The sequence below is a fragment of the Mizuhopecten yessoensis genome, unplaced genomic scaffold (genome assembly GCF_002113885.1).
Source record: "Mizuhopecten yessoensis strain PY_sf001 unplaced genomic scaffold, ASM211388v2 scaffold2599, whole genome shotgun sequence".
NCBI lineage: Eukaryota > Metazoa > Mollusca > Bivalvia > Pectinida > Pectinidae > Mizuhopecten > Mizuhopecten yessoensis.
In genome coordinates this window covers 476,424-495,615 of record NW_018404626.1, presented here as the reverse complement: position 1 = coordinate 495,615, position 19,192 = coordinate 476,424, and the positions used below count along the sequence as shown (strand labels likewise).

The window sequence follows — 19,192 nt, the reverse complement described above, 5'->3', positions numbered from 1 at the left end:
TCAGGTGTAGTCAGGGTAGTTTTGTGTTTCCATGTTATGGATTCAGAAATGTTAGGTGATCAGTTAACTAATTACAACAGATCTATTACTAAAGTTAGTTTAGTATATATATGTTACATAACATTTTCAATTATTTTCTGTTTGAAAATTTTATTTCGCATATTTTGCCCATGCATAGCCCTTCCATCTCTTTCATTGGCATCAAAGTTATTTTTTCCAACATAATAATCTATATTGCAACAAGATCATTTGTGATCTCCCATTCCATGTAATGGCCCTATGAGCTTATTTGGGTAATTAGCATTGTGTATAAATCAGACTGGTAAGGGAAGTCATTCATATGTACAAGCTTTATAATCTCCAGTTTAACTGCTCTATTTTGTGGGTATAAAAACCAGGTGGATTTTTACCGGAACTTCTTAGTAACATTTTCAGTTTTGCTATTCACAGAAAAAAAAATAAAAAAATTGCCATCCTAAAATGAATTGATATGTTTGATTAATTAAAGAAGAGAATCAAAGTGCTCTGTATTTTATCTCCAACAATGAAGAGTTCCAATATGTTCGAACTTGGTGTTGCTTGCCGTTTTATAACAACAAAGATTTACAAACAGAAGAAATATATGTCTATTATAATATTCTTATTTTACGATAATTCTTCATCGCATAAATTCATTAATCCGGAAACTCCTTAATCTCATAGTTTTTGAAAGGCCCTTTTTTGGGCCCCGGTATTTTCGGATTTTCACCTCCTTAATTTGTTCAAAGATGTATTGTATTACATGCACAAAAACTAAGGTAAAAGTTTGACAGAAAGTGGGTTTTTGGGGGAACCAATAGGGGAAAGGTAAATCACAAATATAGTTTGCTGTTTCATACCATTTTTGTTTTTAAAAACATGACATATTTAAAAGAATGAAAAATGACAGAAATTAAATCGTCAATTAAAGATTGTTTATATAAAACAGAGGATTAGAAAAGCTGTAAATTTCAACCCAAAATATAAATTAGAAAGGAAATTGTTGAGAAAACAAAACACTTTTCATTTGAAAAATTACCTAAAACAACACCCTGACTTAATCCTACGTTTTATATAAACAATCTTTAATTGACAGTCTAATTTCTGTCATTTTTCGTTCTTTTAAATATGCCTGTTCAATTTACACAGGTTTTTAAAAACAGAACAAGTATGATTTTGGATTTAAAGCTCATTTTAAAAACAGCAAACTATATTTGTGATTTACCCTTCCCCTATTGGTACCCCCAAAATCCCTCTTTCCGTCAAACTTTAACCTTAGTTTTTGCGCATGTAATACAATAGGACATCTTTGAACAAATTTAGGAGTGTTGGCAAGTATGAAACCTATCAGGCACATGCATTTGTCATACTAACACTATTCTGCATCAGTATTGGAAATAAAAAATAAGGTCCCAACTTCACAAAAAGTCCCACAAACTACGATTATCGTAATAGAGAATAAATAAGATAGTTCAAGTAGAAAAATAAAACAAAACAAAAACTCTCCCTTGACCCCCAAACAAGGTCCTGCTCTAGACCAGCGCCTTAATGAGTCTTCTCCGAACGAGACAATCTATGCTCCTGATTGTGTTGGTGTATTGATATGAAGGTGTAGTTCAATTTTTCAGAATACTATGAGTTTTTAACCAATGATTATTTTGTAAGTCTATTGATTGCTTTTAACAACTAACCCTATACATCTTCTTGAATGTTGTAATATTGAGATCTGACATGAAAACCCTTCTCAAATTTTCTTCTTTCAGTCAGAAGTCTGCATGGTGTCTTTCTGCCACTTCAAAGACCAGTACTAGAGACTGTTGTCGGATGCTGTTTGAAACTGTCCTGGTGATGAGCTTGTTTGAACTTCGGAATCAAGTATCTAAATCACCTTGTCGTCCATTGGAAGACCACAAATGATTTCCTACTAATGATTATCAAGGCTTTTCTTTTGCTCCCCAGTCAGTCATCACTGTGATGTATTTTTATACTCGGTGATTTATGACATACAAACAAGTCTCTAGGCTATCGGCACAAGTCAACCATTAAAAAAATGTTGATATTCCATTTTATCTCTGTAGAAGCCAAATTACACATCACCTTTAGGTCTTTTTTCCTTATTCATATAATAATGATGCTGACAGCCTCAAGGTGTGGCTTTCATCAACTTCTTGTTGCTACATTGATACAGACAGGCTTCCGATTATAGTTGTCCTATCACATTTATCAATAACAGACTGTCATTATGAATTTAAAAAAAAAAAAAAAAAAAAAAAATTGCTCTTTTGGCACTGAGAAGAAAAGCATTATTTCGAAAATGATGTCATCAGTCATATTAATGCTAATACAATTTAAATAGTCTTGATTATTCTTTATCTACTGTATTCTTTTCGTATCTCTTGAAGTGAGTGTCCTTTTCATATCCCCATCTAGGTTTTGCTGTTTCCTTGTCCCTTCCTTGACTAGGTCTGCTGCGTCCTTGTTTCTTCCTTGACTAGGTCTGCTGTGTCCTGTCCCTTCCTTGTTTAGGTTTCATTGTGTCCTTGTCCTTTCAATGTTTAGGTTTTGCTGGGTCCTTGTCCCTTCCTTGACTAGGTTTTGCTGTGTCCTTGTCCCTCCCTTGTCTAGGTTTTGCTGTGTCCTTGTCCCTTCCTTTTCTATGTGTTTGTGTCCTTGTCCCTTCCTTGTCCATTTTTTTCTCTGTCCCTTCCTTGTCTAGGTTTTGCTGTGTCCTTGTCCCTTCCCTTGTCTAGGTTTTGCTGTGTCCTTGCCCCATCCTTGTCTAGGTTTTGCTGTGTCCTTGTCCCTTCCTTTTCTATGTGTTTGTGTCCTTGTCCCTTCCTTGTCCATTTTTTTCTCTGTCCCTTTCTTGTCTAGGTTTTGCTGTGTCCTTGTCCCTTCCTTGTATAGGTTTTGCTGTGTCCTTGTCCCTTCCTTGACTAGGTTTTGCTGTGTCTTTGTCCTTCCTTGACTAGGTTTTGCTGTGTCCTTGTCCCTTCCTTGTATAGGTTTTGCTGTGTCCTTGTCCCTTCCTTGACTAGGTTTTGCTGTGTCCTTGTCCCTTCCTTGTCTAGGTTTTGCTGTGTTCATGTCACTTCTTTGTCCAGTTTTTTCTCTGTCCCCACCTTGTCTAGGTTTTGCTGTATCCTTGTCCCTTCCTTGTCCAGTTTTTTCTCTGTCCCTTCCTTGTCTAGGTTTTACCGTGTCCTTGTCATTCTCTTGTCTAGGTCATACTGTGTCCTCATCACATCCTTGCCTTGGTCACCCTGTGTTACTGTTATGTACCTGTCTAGGCCTTACTATGAATTAACTGAAATCAACCATATAAATAAATGGCTTATAATACAACCCATCTATAAAAGCACTAAGAATGTCTGAATAGCTATCTTCACTTACTCCAAATCACTGGTCAATGTATTTGTTTACATAGCTCTAGTATGGGAGTCATAATAAACATGAAAGTCATCCCAAACAAACATACAGGCCAACTTCTGTACCACACTTCTCTCTACAGTTCTTTTTCTGTAATATGACACACACCTGTCTTTAGAAACACATCTATTTAAGAAGCACCTGTTCATAAAGAGGGTTTGGATAAACAACACTGTTACCTTTGCAAGGCAAACACCTGTCTATACGGGTTAACTCTGGAATACATACACCTGTCAATAAGGATTACCTCTGGAATACATATACCTGAACCTGTCTATAAGGGCTACCTCTGGAATACAAAAACCTATATATAAGGATTACCTCTGAAATGCAAACACCTGTATATAAGGATTACATCTGGAATGCAAACATCTGTCTATAAGGGCTACCTCTGAAACACAAACACCTATTTATAAGGGTTACCTCGGGAACACAAACACCTATCTATAAGGATTACCTCTGGAATGCAAACACCTATCTATAAGGATTAACTCTGGAATGCAAACACCTGTTGATAAAACCACCTCTGTATGACAAACAATTGTTGATAAAACCACTTCTGTATGACAAACACCTGTTGATAAAACCACCTCTGTATGACAAACACCTGTTGATAAAGCCACCTCTGTATGACAAACACATATACTCATAGATTTACATCATCTCAGTGTGACAGACATGTCTATAAAGGAATAATTAACACTTTAATCAAAACCCAATCTGCTGGCATGGTGGCTATCTTGAAAATGAACATACACAATTATTAGAACCAGGAGTACATATACTTGGAAATTTGAGAAAAGACCACTTTCAGAATAGCGATAAGAAAATTTAACAGTCAAAGTGCAAGACCACTTAGCAGCCATCTTGTTCTTGAGATTAAGTTCCAAAACTGAACATATACAAGGAACCAATGGGGACCTACTTGTGAAATCTGAGGAAGAAACATTCAGTACGAACTTTAAGATGGCTACCTGGCAACCATTTTGTTCCTCTGATCAGTCCCAAGATTGAACATGTAGAGCAAAGAAACATGAGTTCGGCCCTTTCAGTTGTATAATTTCGAATCCTTACCACCAAAGGGTATTTCCAGTCAAGCTTAGTGAAATTTGGTTCAGTGATTCAGATGTAGAAGTTGTATTGAATAAATTGTTGACAGATGGACAACATGGTACTGCTTAAGTTCAGCTTGGTTCTTGGGACCAGGTGAGCTAACAATTTTGGTAATGAAGTACTTTAAGTCAATTTGGAGTGTTCATGAAAAGCTAACCACTTGTAAAATTTAAACAGCACGGTAGTCCAGTGGTAGGACGCCAGGCTCTTGACTGAAGGGTTGAGGGTTCGCACCATGGCACGGCAATGTGTTGTATCTTTGAGCAAGATACTTTACTCCGCTTGTTCCAGTCTACTCAGCTGTAAATGAGTACGTGGTTGGGCAGTGCTAGAATTGTTGAATGCTAGCTGTTAGCGCCGAAATGGCAGCTCCGGCTGTATGCTCCCCAGGAAGTTGAGAAATGTATTTGCTTGTTGCAAAGGCCCTATAACCACGGATAATAATTTGTAAACGGCTTTGAGACGACCTACGAACTAGGTTGTGATAAAGCGGTATATAAGAACCTCCAATTGTTATTATTATTATTATTATTATAAAAAAAGTTTTTTGCATGTTTTTTCGAACTTTTTTATTTGCACTATACCCAGCAGAATCAACAGTCACAGCAGTGTCATTGTCTGTTGCTGTGTTTTGGTAAGTTAACAAAGTAGAAACAAAATTTGTAACAAGTCTATCATTATTACTTGTAAGAAAGTTGCTTTAGTACATTGGAAACATTTACAGAACATTTATTTAATACCTAGAAGATATTTTAAGGACCTATGTCCTAAATTCTTTTTATTAATGTTTGACTATAGAATATTTAATTTTCATTCACAATAAAGCCAGATAAATACAAGTTGGTACTTGAAAAAAAACTATGATCTTCCTATAAACCAATGATATTATTTAAAAAAAAAGCTTGTACAATTCTTTTGATGCAGAAGATTCTGCAGGGAAGCTGATAGAATAAACAACCCTAGTATGATACCTAGAGATTGCTTCCTCCAGTGCAAATCCATCTCCTTACAAGAGTTGCTTCCCTTTAATCCTGAAATGGAGCCCAGCTTCAGTGCTCCTCCTCGTCCTCAGACGAAGCCATGATTGACAGATGGTTACAGGTCATGTGACTAGCGTGTGTCCACAGAGACAGATATCAGCATGTAAATTATACAATGACATTAAGTGATTAGTTTAATTGGTTATGTTAGGAGCCTCCATCACACTCCGCTGACAGATGTTCCTATTTCACTGTAAGCACGTTAATACACATGGCTGTATCATGTTAAAGGTCTTACTCAACTTTTATCTCCACTAATGAATATGTCTATAATCATTTTCTGTTAACGTTCTTAAATGACAGTTTTGATGATTGGAGACTGTTGGTCTATATAATATCGATAAAATACCTGTATAATCTCTTTATAATACATATAAAATATTTATATTATATTGGCACTGTGTCAAGTACAGATTTTGTATAAAGTTGTTTGAATACAAACAGCAGTATTTCAGTAACATTTATAATTATAAACAACAATAAGTGCTTCAATATTCATATAATTCACATTTGTTTTTGCAAACTTGAAATGTAAAATATGTTTATCGGAAACCCTAGGGGGCTAATTTGCTACAGGCTTATTCCATTTATAAAGTTAGATGTACAGGAGATAATTCTGTGTCAGAGGAGCTGACTTGATTATATACAGTAATTAGCATTAAGTGTGTCGGTACTAAGTGTGTATTATTGTAACCCTCCGTGTAGTAGATAACAGGTAGACTGTTACTGTAGACAGTAACAAACCAGCCAGGGTGACAGCTTTCCACCGTTATAACATTTACATTCTCCTCAAGTAATATTCACACTTGAATTCACACTTTTCTCTCTCCGTTTCAATCATTTTCCTTACCAAAAAATATAAAAATTGCAAATTTTCTATTACTGAAACAATTTCAATCATTTAAATTGCTTTTTAACATTTCCACCATTCTGAAGTCATTAATCATGATTTAACATATATTGCAGCAAAATTTCTTTTTTCATATATGATTCCGTTGATAATGCAGTGTAAATCTGTATTAGATTTTGTCGTGGCTGATTATTTCCAGCGTTAGATTTATGTCTTATTTTGTCGGAATCATTTCATTATTTTAACATCTTATCTTCATTTATTGCCTAATTTTCTCCGTAAATCTCTCTGAACATGTTTTAATCGCATTTTAAAAGTTGTAACGATGTGGTGATGCCTAAAATTTAAACAAGTCAGCAGATGTGTGAAGTGGCAATATCAAAATGTATGACCGTTTCTTTAATCAAATTGCTGTCACTGTTAAAGCATTTTACATTAATTTGATAATGTAAAGCATTATCGGCAAAGACTGATACCTGGTATAAAATAGTTGCCTCTGCGGATTTATACGGATTGCATGAGCACTGGTTTGATAGTGCTCTGTTTAACCTGTATAGCTAAGGGTTTTACCAATTAACACACGAGAAAAGACAGCAAAAAACAAAACAAAAAGTGCCCCTTGGAGGGTATTAATAGCGCGCTGTGAATGCGAACGTTATCGCGGGCCGCCAGCATCAACTTGTCACCTGACTTGGCGTACCTCGCACCGCAGTGATGTAGTACCCTGCCCCTGGCAATGGCACACAGCGCCGGGCAGACATTGTCAACGACATACAAAGCAAACACAAAACAAAGACGCTAATTTTTCTATTTTTCTAGCATCCCATCAAATTGACAAGAGGAAGTGTGTATTGATTAGACTAATCCACTTCTATCATGTACAAATTACTCCTAACCGCATGTATAGTGACGATGGGATATAGGGAGCACATACAGTGATAGCAAACGCAGGCAGGACTCTGGTCCCAAGGGACATGCTATAAACTCTGCACTAGAGATACGTTTGTATTGGGCCTAGTCGCTCGCCTCACCAGCGTTTGTCACCGACACTTCCTGTCGGACCAAATCAATAGCGACCAGCAAACACAATGCTCACAGACCTGGCTTTTTGGTATGTTTAACTGTGTTTCAAGTGACAAGATATTTTGTGATTGGCTGACCATCAAGTCTGTGGAGAATGTGGTGGCCGTCATCATCACCGATCAATAAACCCCTAGCATCATAAACTGCCGAGCTATCAAGCCCTGGTGGGTGTAAATTTGACATTGTGTCTCTAAAATCAGATATATACAGTTTCTGATTGGCTGACCATTACACAAGTTCAGGAATTGACATTTTCCTGTCATCTAACAGAGACGCAGCAGTGTTTTATTTGAGTGCCTGGAAGCTACTTCCTGCTGTGTTTACAGAAGCTGGTGATGACTGGGAGCGACCTGTATCCCTCAGCCACGACACAACTGTATGCACCCAATTGGTGAAAAGACAACCACAGGTTAACAACCATATGATGAGATTATTGAGGGAATACAATCATACAGAAAGCCGAGTTAGATGCCCTTAATATTGGCCAATAAATCGTAGTAAAGCGCACTTCACCGACACAGAAAAGTCGATAAGAACCGAAGAGGTGGCAACCTTGGTATAAAATAAAGCAGCTTGGTCTAGCTGTGCACATACAGGCGGGCAGGCGTAGTTAGGTGCTGGGAAAGATGCTAGGCCCTGTCGCTCACCCAGTCTTAGCACTGTTTACTCTGATTAAAGGCAAATCGGCCTGTTATGTTGATGGATTACATTCTTTATCCTGCTTATTTTCTCAAGAACAAAAGACTATTTATTGATCTAGTGTCAAGGAGAGCAAGGCCTTCCAATCAGCCCAGCCACATAGAGATATGACAGACAGATCAGAGTGGCATGCCACATGTACCTAGCCTTGTGCACCATGCATGAAAATAAGCGATATGTCGCCATTCAATTACAAAGCCTTATCAAACAGTGCTACTACAGAGTAGGCCTTCCGTAGCCCTCAGATCAGGCCTTCCTACACTTGACATTCATAGCCAACATATTGAATTCTCCGTGTCATTATACACATCACATCAAACCTCTCATATCCACATCTTACAATGACTGACTAGGTTGTCATGGTTACTAAAGAAATATCCATACTTTTTATGTGATGAAGACTATAAATTTGTTGCCAAACAGTCTATGAGGAATCCATATATTTTATTGTCTAACCTATTACTGTTCATGTGTCGATCCTAAATCAATTTTTAAATCAGATTTATGGAACTAAATCATCTAAACACGAGGCCTGGTACGCTGTATGTGGGAGACAAAAGCAGCGAGAGTCTGTTAGAAGAAACATGTCTTTCTTATTTTATAACTTTGATATCCTGATCATAAAATTCATGTAAATTACATCATAAAGCATTGGGAATGTTACAGAATGGATTGTACCAGTAATCTGACGGGAAAGTCACTTAATACCAAGCTTTACATTGATGTGTTAAGTGTGATCTATCTTGTTTGGTTGATTAACACAAGATAGAACAATTGTCTTCTGGTAAGCAAAAGGTCACATCAAGGTTAGACAAGGTCAAAGCAGGTTAAGAGTCACGAAATAGATAATACATGACAAGTCAAAAGAATGTTCCTAGATACAAGTTCACATCAAGGTCAGGCAAGGTCATTGTCATCATCACGAATTGAAATCTATGACACAAATAAGATCGCAGTCAAGGTCAGACAAGGATAAAGTCACCAAATAGATAATACATTACAAGTCAAAAAAAATTTCCTAGATACAAGTTCACATCAAGGTCAGGCAAGATCATTGTCATCATCACGAATTGAAAACTATGTCACAGATAAGATCGCAGTCAAGGTCAGACAAGGATAAAGTCACCAAATAGATAATACATTACAAGTCAAAGAAATGTTCCTAGATACAAGTTCACATCAAGGTCAGGCAAGGTCATTGTCATCATCACGAATTAAAAACTATGTCACAGATAAGATCGCAGTCAAGGTCAGACAAGGATAAAGTCACCAAATAGTTAATACATTACAAGTCAAAGAAATGTTCCTAGATACAAGTTCACATCAAGGTCAGGCAAGGTCATTGTCATCATCACGAATTGAAAACTATGTCACAGATAAGATCGCAGTCAAGGTCAGACAAGGATAAAGTCACCAAATAGATAATACATTATAAGTCAAAAAAATGTTCCTAGATACAAGTTCACATCAAGGTCAGGCAAGATCATTGTCATCATCACGAATTGAAAACTATGTCACAGATAAGATCGCAGTCAAGGTCAGACAAGGATAAAGTCACCAAATAGATAATACATTATAAGTCAAAAAAATGTTCCTAGATACAAGTTCACATCAAGGTCAGGCAAGATCATTGTCATCATCACGAATTGAAAACTATGTCACAGATAAGATCGCAGTCAAGGTCAGACAAGGATAAAGTCACCAAATAGATAATACATAACAAGTCAAAGATTGATGCTAGGTGCTTTGAAATAAGGTGAACAGTAACTTTATAACTTAGTTGTTAGGCTTTTCCTTGACAATATTGAATTTTGATTCAGTCACTCGATTAACATGGGATATGAATTGTTCCTGACATTTTTGTCCTGAAGTTCTCGGAGGCAGTACCCTTCTCCTTAACTGTCCTAAGGGTAGCAACCTCTCCCATGCCATCACTGTGTATTGGTGAAGTATAAATCTAGGTTTACTTTTATTGTCTGTTAGATGTTTTTCTTACTTTCTTTCTCTGTTTGAATTCTGATTTCATTTTCTCTAGGTACGTGGCATATATCAACAAGCTCATCATTACAAAAAATACAAACTATGTAGATATTCAGTCATATTATTTCATCTAAAGAAAATTAAAGGAGAAACTGGCCATTATTCCACCCCATAATAGTCCAGGAACTTCCCTGACAGCAGTTCTCCACCGAAAGATATAACAAACCTGAGAGAGAGATGAGAAAACAGTTCTATTTCATACTAGAACATGTAACGGACTGCACATCTTACAGACAGCAGGAGGACAGCGTTTGATGTTATGGATGTGTATCAGACAGCAAAGACAGGCACAAACAGGCTTACTATCTCAAACTAATGTGCTTAATGTCCTTGTTTTATTACATCAGAAAAGCTTACAGTCCCTCAAAAGGATGTAAATAAGATTAAGTACTTACAAATCGTTTTCAACACGAAACAACACAAACTTGTGACGATGGGGGTTCATGATATATAGAGTTAAAAACATGAACGTGCCATGTGCTAAATAAAAGGCAGTGAACATCAAAACCGCCTTGGACAATAACATAACTGTGTACAGCGACAAAGACGAATGAATCGTCCTCTAGGTGTTGGACGTGGAGTTAATACATTACATCCCCCATAAGGTACATCCATCATGTCACACTTCAACAGCACACCTGGATCTCACATCTCACCTGGATAGGTCTTACCGTATATATGTACATCTTACCTGTACACTTATCTGTTATTACCTGAATGAGGAGCAGACTTCACCAACAAATTAGGATTAGTAATTAAGACGTAACCTGTCAGATCTGACACACGTATAATTTGTTCTGTGGATTTAACTGTCAATCACAGACAAATCCACCGCCACTGCCAAGTCTTCTTATACATACAAAATACTGTTTCTAAGTCTTCTCACAGAAACTTTATAATAGTTCTTGTCATAGTCTTCTTTCTACCTCAAATTATATTAATTAACTGCTTTTCTTTTTATATAAATTATATAAAACCTGCCTATGGGTCTCAAAACATAATACAGAACTATATAATTCATATTTAGAACGTCTTATTAATAAAACTACATACACCCTGCAAAGGCTTTATATTCACTGTATAGGTCTTTTTAAATAACTATATATTTACTGCATAAGTCATTTCATATAATGATATGCAACTTCAAGGTCAGTTTATATAACTATATAAATAATATTTAGGGTGTACTACATCAACTTAAATAGCTATATATTAAATGCATGCCTACGCCTTATTGGATAACTATTCATTTTCTGTATAAGCCCCTTTATTAACGTAAACATTTACTATATAGGCCTTTTATATTCAGTTTTGTGATATAAAAATAACATAAAAGGCCTAAGTCTTCTTGCTATCTAAAATAACATAATAAATTACATGCTAATAACTGTTGAGGAAAATATTTGAATTGGGGTTAAATTAGTGACCGCTCCATCTCATTATATAATAACAATGAGAGTAACATCAACCTTAGGAAATATGAGTAGGTATTGACAGTTTTATTGAGCATAAAACTATAGCTATTTAACAGGTGAAATACTGTACATTTTTCTTAATTTATTAGGTGAAATACTGGGAGATAGTTCTTGGTAAAATAACAAAGACACTTGATAGGTACTAGACCAGCCTACTGTTCTCTAATCAGGTGGTATCAACTGTCTGTGTCTGTTAATGCTGGCCAGTATATCACTGAGATCCACACAACAATGGCAGTAAACAAGGGCAAGTTCTGATCTGATTAGGCCAGTATACAAACTTACACCCCCAAAAGTAGTCTCAATACAGAGTTTACACAATATTACAGTCCTCAGATCAACCTCAATACCAAGCTTATAGCCTGCTGTTTGTCAAACCTCACAGATCAACTGAGACATGTTGAGCGGGGACATTTACGAGACAAACAGCTCAATGAAAGCATTCCTTATCTACTCTATACAAAGTGTACTCAAAACTTAGAGGGCAAACATAGGTGGTGAATGGCTGTGATAACACACAGCCCAAACACAGTCCCAGTCAATTGTAGGCTTGTATTGAAGTGTCCCGGCTGGCCAGGCACCAGTCTGTTGACACATCAGTTGATTAATTTGGAGGCATAATAGACAGCAACCTCACCCAAAGTCAAAATGTGAGAGTCGTGATTCTAGAGTTACTTCCCTTCAACAGTATTGTTACACTGACAGTTTTATAATCAATACATGTATATGAAATGTTGAATTTCTGTCTCTTTACAGACACAATATTTGTGACATGAAATATGTAACCAAAGAGGTTTGGAAGGGGAAAAAAGCAAGAAATTTCTTTTGCTTTAAAACTTAATTAACAGCAATCCAGATTTTGTAGAGTACTGCTAATATTTTCCTGTGTTGGACTGTTACCATCAATGGTCCTGATGATATGTGTGGGTATTGTTCTGACCACCATGAAATAGGGTCTAAGAACTAGGGGGACATCACTCTCCAAACCAAACCTCCCTTAGGAAGGGTGATAAGTGTATAGGAGCTATCACTCTCACCAAGGAAGGGCAATATCTGCTTTTGGGGATGAACACTCTCACCACCCAGGAAATGGAACTAGGAGCTAAAGGGGGGATATATGGTCGCAAAGGAAAAGCAAAATGATCTAGGAGATATCACTCGCATAACCAGGGAAGGGGACCAGGAGCCCCCCTCCCCCCCATATATCATCACGAAGAAAAAGCAAAAAGATCTAGGAGATATCACTCTCATCATCAGGGAAGGGGATAAAGTATAAGGGTAGATCACTCTCATCACCAGGGAAGGGGATAAAGTATAAGGGTAGATCACTCTCATCACCAGGGAAGGGGACTTAGTGTAAGGGGAGATCAGTCTCACTACCAGAGGAGGGGACTTAGTGTAAGGGGAGATCAGTCTCACTACCAGGGAAGGGGACTAAGTGTAAGGGGAGATCAGTCTCAACCTCAGTGAAGGGGACTAAGTGTAAGGAGAGATCAGTCTCACTACCAGGGAAGGAGACTAAGTGTAAGGGGATATCAGTCTCACCATCAGGGAAGGAGACTTAGTGGTATGGGAGATCAGTCTCACCCTCAGGGAAGGGGACTTAGTGGTAGGAGAGATCAGTCTCACCATCAGGGAAGGGGACTAAGGGTAAGGGGAGATCAGTCTCACCCTCAGGGAAGGAGACTTAGTGGTAGGAGAGATCAGTCTCACCATCAGGGAAGGGGACTTAGGGTAAGGGGAGATCAGTCTCACCACCAGGGAAGGGGATAAAGTGTAAGGGGAGATCAGTCTCACTACCAGGGAAGGGAACTAAGTGTAAGGGGAGATCAGTCTCACCCTCAGGGAAGGGGACTAAGTGTAAGGAGAGATCAGTCTCACTACCAGGGAAGGGGACTAAGTGTAAGGGGAGATCAGTCTCACCATCAGGGAAGGAGACTTAGTGGTAGGGGAGATCAGTCTCACCACCAGGGAAGGGGATAAAGTGTAAGGGGAGATCAGTCTCACTACCAGGGAAGGGGACTAAGTGTAGGGGGAGATCAGTCTCACCATCAGGGCAGGGGACTAAGTGTAAGAGGAGATCAGTCTCACCATCAGGGATGGAGACTTAGTGGTAGGGGAGATCAGTCTCACCATCAGGGAAGGGGATTTAGGGTAAGGGGAGATTAGTCTCACCACCAGGGAAGGGGACTAAGTGTAAGGGGAGATCAGTCTCTACCTCAGGGAAGGGGACTAAGTGTAAGGAGAGATCAGTCTCACTACCAGGGAAGGGGACTAAGTGGAAGGGGAGATCAGTCTCTACCTCAGGTAAGGGGACTAAGTGTAAGCGGAGATCAGTCTCTACCTCAGGTAAGGGGACTAAGTGTAAGAGTAGATCAGTCTCACCATCCGGGAAGGAGACTTAGTGGAAGGGGAGATCAGTCTCCCCATCAGGGAAGGGGACTTAGTGGTAGGAGAGATCAGTCTCACTCCCAGGGAAGGGGACTAAGGGTAAGAGGAGATCAGTCTCACCACCAGGGAAGGGGACTTAGTGGAAGGAGAGATCAGTCTCGCTACCAGGGAAGGGGACTAAGTGTAGGGGGAGATCAGTCTCACCATCAGGGAAGGGGACTTAGGGTAAGGGGAGATTAGTCTCACCACCAGGGAAGGGGATAAAGTGTAAGGGGAGATCAGTCTCACCATCAGGGAAGGAGACTTAGTGGTAGGGGAGATCAGTCTCACCATCAGGGAAGGGGACTAAGGGTAAGGGGAGATCATTTTACCACCAAGGGAGGGAATTGAGTAGAGACTAGATCTGATGTGACTATCTGTAATCTATAAGCTATATAACAGTGAGGGGACTACCATTTACTGTCTGTGTTAATGTTCCCAGACCACATCAGTATCAAGTTGTCTATACGACCCTGTGAGTGAAGTCTAATATAACAGGAGACAAACTATTTTCAAGTTCAATACATGACAAACAGGCTACCATAATGCACCTAATACCTGTAATGCATAGGTATAACTTAAACTGGAGACTGCCAATTTCAGGGGTTGTGATACTTCAATTGAACCTTTATTGACTATACTAGGGCAATGATAGAAACAGATGATATCCACAGAAATGAAAGAGGAATCTAGTCAACTGGAAAGTTGGAATGGAGATGGAAAGCTATCCATTGACTTAAATTGATTTATGTAAAATGCGGGCTAGCCGTTAAGGCTGTCGGACGGCCACAGTTGAGGCGTTGTTTTGTGTTGTCAGTCAGGTATGACATGAAAAACCAATGGGGCATACAGTTCATTAGCTCACCATTAAGATATCAAACAGAGGGAGGAAATCATCAAATTTGATCTCAATGCATGACATTAAACATATGAATAGTAGGGATTACATCAATCATTACAAACTAAATCTAGCATATATCAAACTGTATGACCATCCGCAACACTTGGTCAGTAAAGGGACATAACCAATGTAACATGTTATTCAAATTCCCATTTATTGGCTTTCACAACAGAGCTTGCACATTACATTCCCATTGGCGTTGATCTGCGACAATCTCCTGTGAGCTGTTTGGTTGACAGGACTAAGCTCAGATTAGAAAACCTCTAACACAGAATTGTTTACTGTGGACAGCTTGGTACCGGGCTGATTACAAACATATTGACACATCAGTACCTCAAGGCTTATGTACTGAAGTCAAAGGACTTAAAACTTCCGGGCGATAACGCAGCATCAAGGTTGTAGTCTCTATACATGCACATGCAAGCATACCTACTTCCACAAACACATAATGGCCATTTACGTAGGCAATTTGAATACAAATATCATTTTGAAAACTTCAATAAGTTGCCTACACAACAATCATGTTAATGGATTTGATAAGACATGGCTAGATATAGTAACAGTGTGAGGAGCACAAGGTCACACACTTTGGGTTTGTTATCACTGTTGGCTTCACAGTTGGAGGGTAGGAAAATGGACACTTGAAATGTTTGGGACAAGATATCTGTCAAATAATCTTGGGTAGGTAGTTTATGAACCAGTCAAGTTATTAAAGTCCACCTAATAACACCTCAACAGTTAAAGTAATATTACCTGGACAGGTAATTAGTCTACTAATCCAGGTAATTACACCTGGACAGGTAGTTTGTATACCAATCCAGGTAATAACACCTAGACAGGTAGTTTGTATACCAATCCAGGTAATAACACATAGACAGGTAGTTTGTATACCAATCCAGTTAATAACACCTAGACAGGTAGTTTGTATACCAATCCAGGTAATAACACCTAGACAGGTAGTTTGTATACCAATCCAGGTAATAACACATAGACAGGAAGTTTGTATACCAATCCAGGAAATTACACCTGGACAGGTAGTTTGTATACCAATCCAGGTAATAACACCTAGACAGGTAGTTTGTATACCAATCCAGGTAATAACACCTAGACAGGTAGTTTGTATACCAATCCAGGTTACAATACCCGAATCAAATGATAAGCAAAATGATGAAATTTAACAGATACCTTTACAAATATAGCACATGTCTAAAGGTAACAGCAGATACATAATGTGTCAACTAAAGGTATTCCAGTAAGTTTGATGTCAGTATCAGGATTGTCTACAGTATAGACACAGTGATATAACAGTATCAGGATTGTCTACATTATAGACACAGTGATATAACAGTATCAGGATTGTCTACAGTATAGACACAGTGATATAACACTTTCTGTACAGGTTACGTGATAGTATCCTAATTCAGTCATTCCAGCAGAGATAACACATCTCCAAAAAATAATTAACTTAAGAATTTCTTTAACATCCTTGGGGAAACATCTCACCTGTATCACCTGTATCACCTGTTCATTTTATAAGATGTATCATCTGTTGTCATGCTTTACAGGTAGTGTATCAAAAACACACCCGAGTCTCTCATCCTAACCTTACATGCTGTGTTAGTTATTGGATCTTTTTGTAAATATACATTTCTCTGATGTCAGACGAGTCACTTTTTACCAAATTTACACAACAGTGTTTTATATCAGAGAATGTCATGGAAAAGGGCACTGAAACCTTCTGTATAATCACACATCAACCCTTTACTGATCAAAACGTAATTATAAGTTATTATGGAACTTCTCAGACCAGCTCTTATACAGAAACATTTTTTGGGAAGTCACAATACACATACGATATTTTCCATATTTTGTCTTTATTAATTCACTCTACATATATTCGTTCCCACATGGCGACTGATAGCTTCATGTCAGCATGCAAGTCGAAAGACATAAATTGTGTGAAAGTTTAAGGTCATGCCCATTTTGGACCAAGTCTGTTTCCCATTGCAATATTGCTATCAAAATTTGCCATATCCATTTTCTCTTTGCTTCTACTGTTACTTTGTGTATATAAGGGAAGCCAACTGTTGGTTCCTATGTTTGTATGATGTCACAATCTAGTCTTTCATTGTTTAGTCGATTGATTGGTATGGCATTAATTATCAGATACAAATAAAAGTTAACAAGTTCATGCATCATATGGATTGTTTAAGAATTTATAGGAAAATCATCTTTCTTTTTTTGCACTGATACCACAACATCAATTTGAATCGCACAATGATTTGGTCAACCTCTGAAAACTGGCTTTTTTGAAAACCAGCCAAAATATATCGTCCACTTTAAATGAATTTGTACTCGTGCATGCCTTAACAGTTCCTTTGATACTATGTACAGGGTATTTGTAGTTATCATAGTAGGAATCCTTGAATTTATCTCATAGCATCTTGAATCCAAAAATCCTTGAATCGCACAATGATTTGGTCAACCTCTGAAAACTGGCTTTTTTGAAAACCAGCCAAAATACAAATTTAATGCTGCATGTGCTATCTGATATATGCCAACAAATCTCTATGCAAGATCGAAGCAGAATGCAGTTAGTATAATGCATAATTTCCACATGACAAAGGAAATCTGCTTGATGTATGTACAATAAAATCAACAGGACAAAGGACTCCAGTAAAACTTATACAATAAGCGATAAAGTTACCATGCAAGATATCATTTTGACAGACTTAATGATTTTGCCATCAACACTGTCATGTCATTTGAATTCTATACAGGAAACTCTGAGAAAAAATCGCTATAAACATCATGGAAAGGTTAATTTCTTTTCATGTGTCGTTGGGATAGGTGGACCAATAGGATGCCATTGATTTCCAGTTAGTAATTTACAGATGGTCTGTTAAATCACTTTGCATTTGTCACAAACACACAACACCCAAAATACAATTCAAACACTCACCGTTTCTTTGTGGGGGAGAAGCTCCTTGCGGATCTTGAAGAAGTTCTTGCCATACTGTCGAAGACCTTTGATGAAACGTTTCTGCAAAGAGGGAGAAATGCAATTAAAGGACTGTCACAGGTGGTCGTTGGTGTACTCAATGTCAACAAACATACAAACATTGATACCACCATTTTGGAATTAAACAGCATGTAAGATGCAGTCATCAAGGTACAATTGGTTTTTATGAGTCCTTTTCTACTGTATTGTTGTTAGCTGTGGGTCCCACTTTATTACATCTCAGCATTTTCAGAAATTGTATTGGAGTCCCGTCAAAGTTCTAGGAGTACAGGACTAAGCCTCATATGTAGATTCATCTCTGTAAATGCATTCAGGTAAACACTGGATAGGAATGTGATGAATAATATATATTTGCTTTGTATAATGTATCCTATGAATTGAGACCTGTACGCGTTATATTTTTAAAATTATTTAAACACACGCTCTGGTTATGGCAATTTGAAAACAAGATTACCTAAATCAATGTTCCAATGAAAATAACCAGTTTGATCTATATTGTACTTTTACTTCATTCAAGGTCTCACCAAACATGATGGGTGAACAATCATGACAATGCTGCTTCTCTCTAAGTCAACGATTAAACAAATATTAAACAAACTTATTGTGAAACTTTGACATATTGTTTGAATTTTACTTTTTGAATAACTTTTTTCAGTATTTCGAAATATGTTCTTTATTAATTTGTTTGTTATATAGAACAATTATATTTATGTTGCATTTGTAATGTCAGCTTTTCAAACAGCACTGACAAGACGTGGGCAGATTTGAGTTCAACATTATGTAGGCCATCCTCGATAATCCAGGGATTACGCTCACCTATACTCACCTACGCTCACCTTCGCTCTCTGCACCCCTGGAATATGTCATAGCAAAACTGAAGGCTCAGTGTGCGCCACGTTGTTGATGAGACAAGAAGACTAGTTAGATCCTTTGATGCACATCAAAAGAATCTTGTGGTTACGTAACGAGTATCGCTCCTTTGTAATCTTCAAAGGACAGGTATCAGCCTAGCGATTGGTCAGATTTGTTTTACCTGAGACCAATAAAATAGCTATCTTCGTGCCTTCAATTTTGCTATGACATATTCCAGGG

At 37.8% G+C, this 19,192-nt stretch overlaps 1 protein-coding gene across 6 annotated transcripts in view; it reads right to left on the bottom strand.

Moving 5' to 3' along the window:
• LOC110446177 (arginine-glutamic acid dipeptide repeats protein-like) overlaps positions 1-19,192 on the bottom strand; it is a 183,904-nt gene that overhangs the window by 30,051 nt on the left and 134,661 nt on the right. For all 6 annotated transcript variants that reach the window (XM_021491193.1, XM_021491195.1, XM_021491194.1 and 3 more), the window contains one exon: positions 18,041-18,121. In XM_021491193.1, coding sequence (XP_021346868.1) covers positions 18,041-18,121 — 81 coding nt within the window. The remainder of the gene's footprint in view (positions 1-18,040; positions 18,122-19,192) is intronic.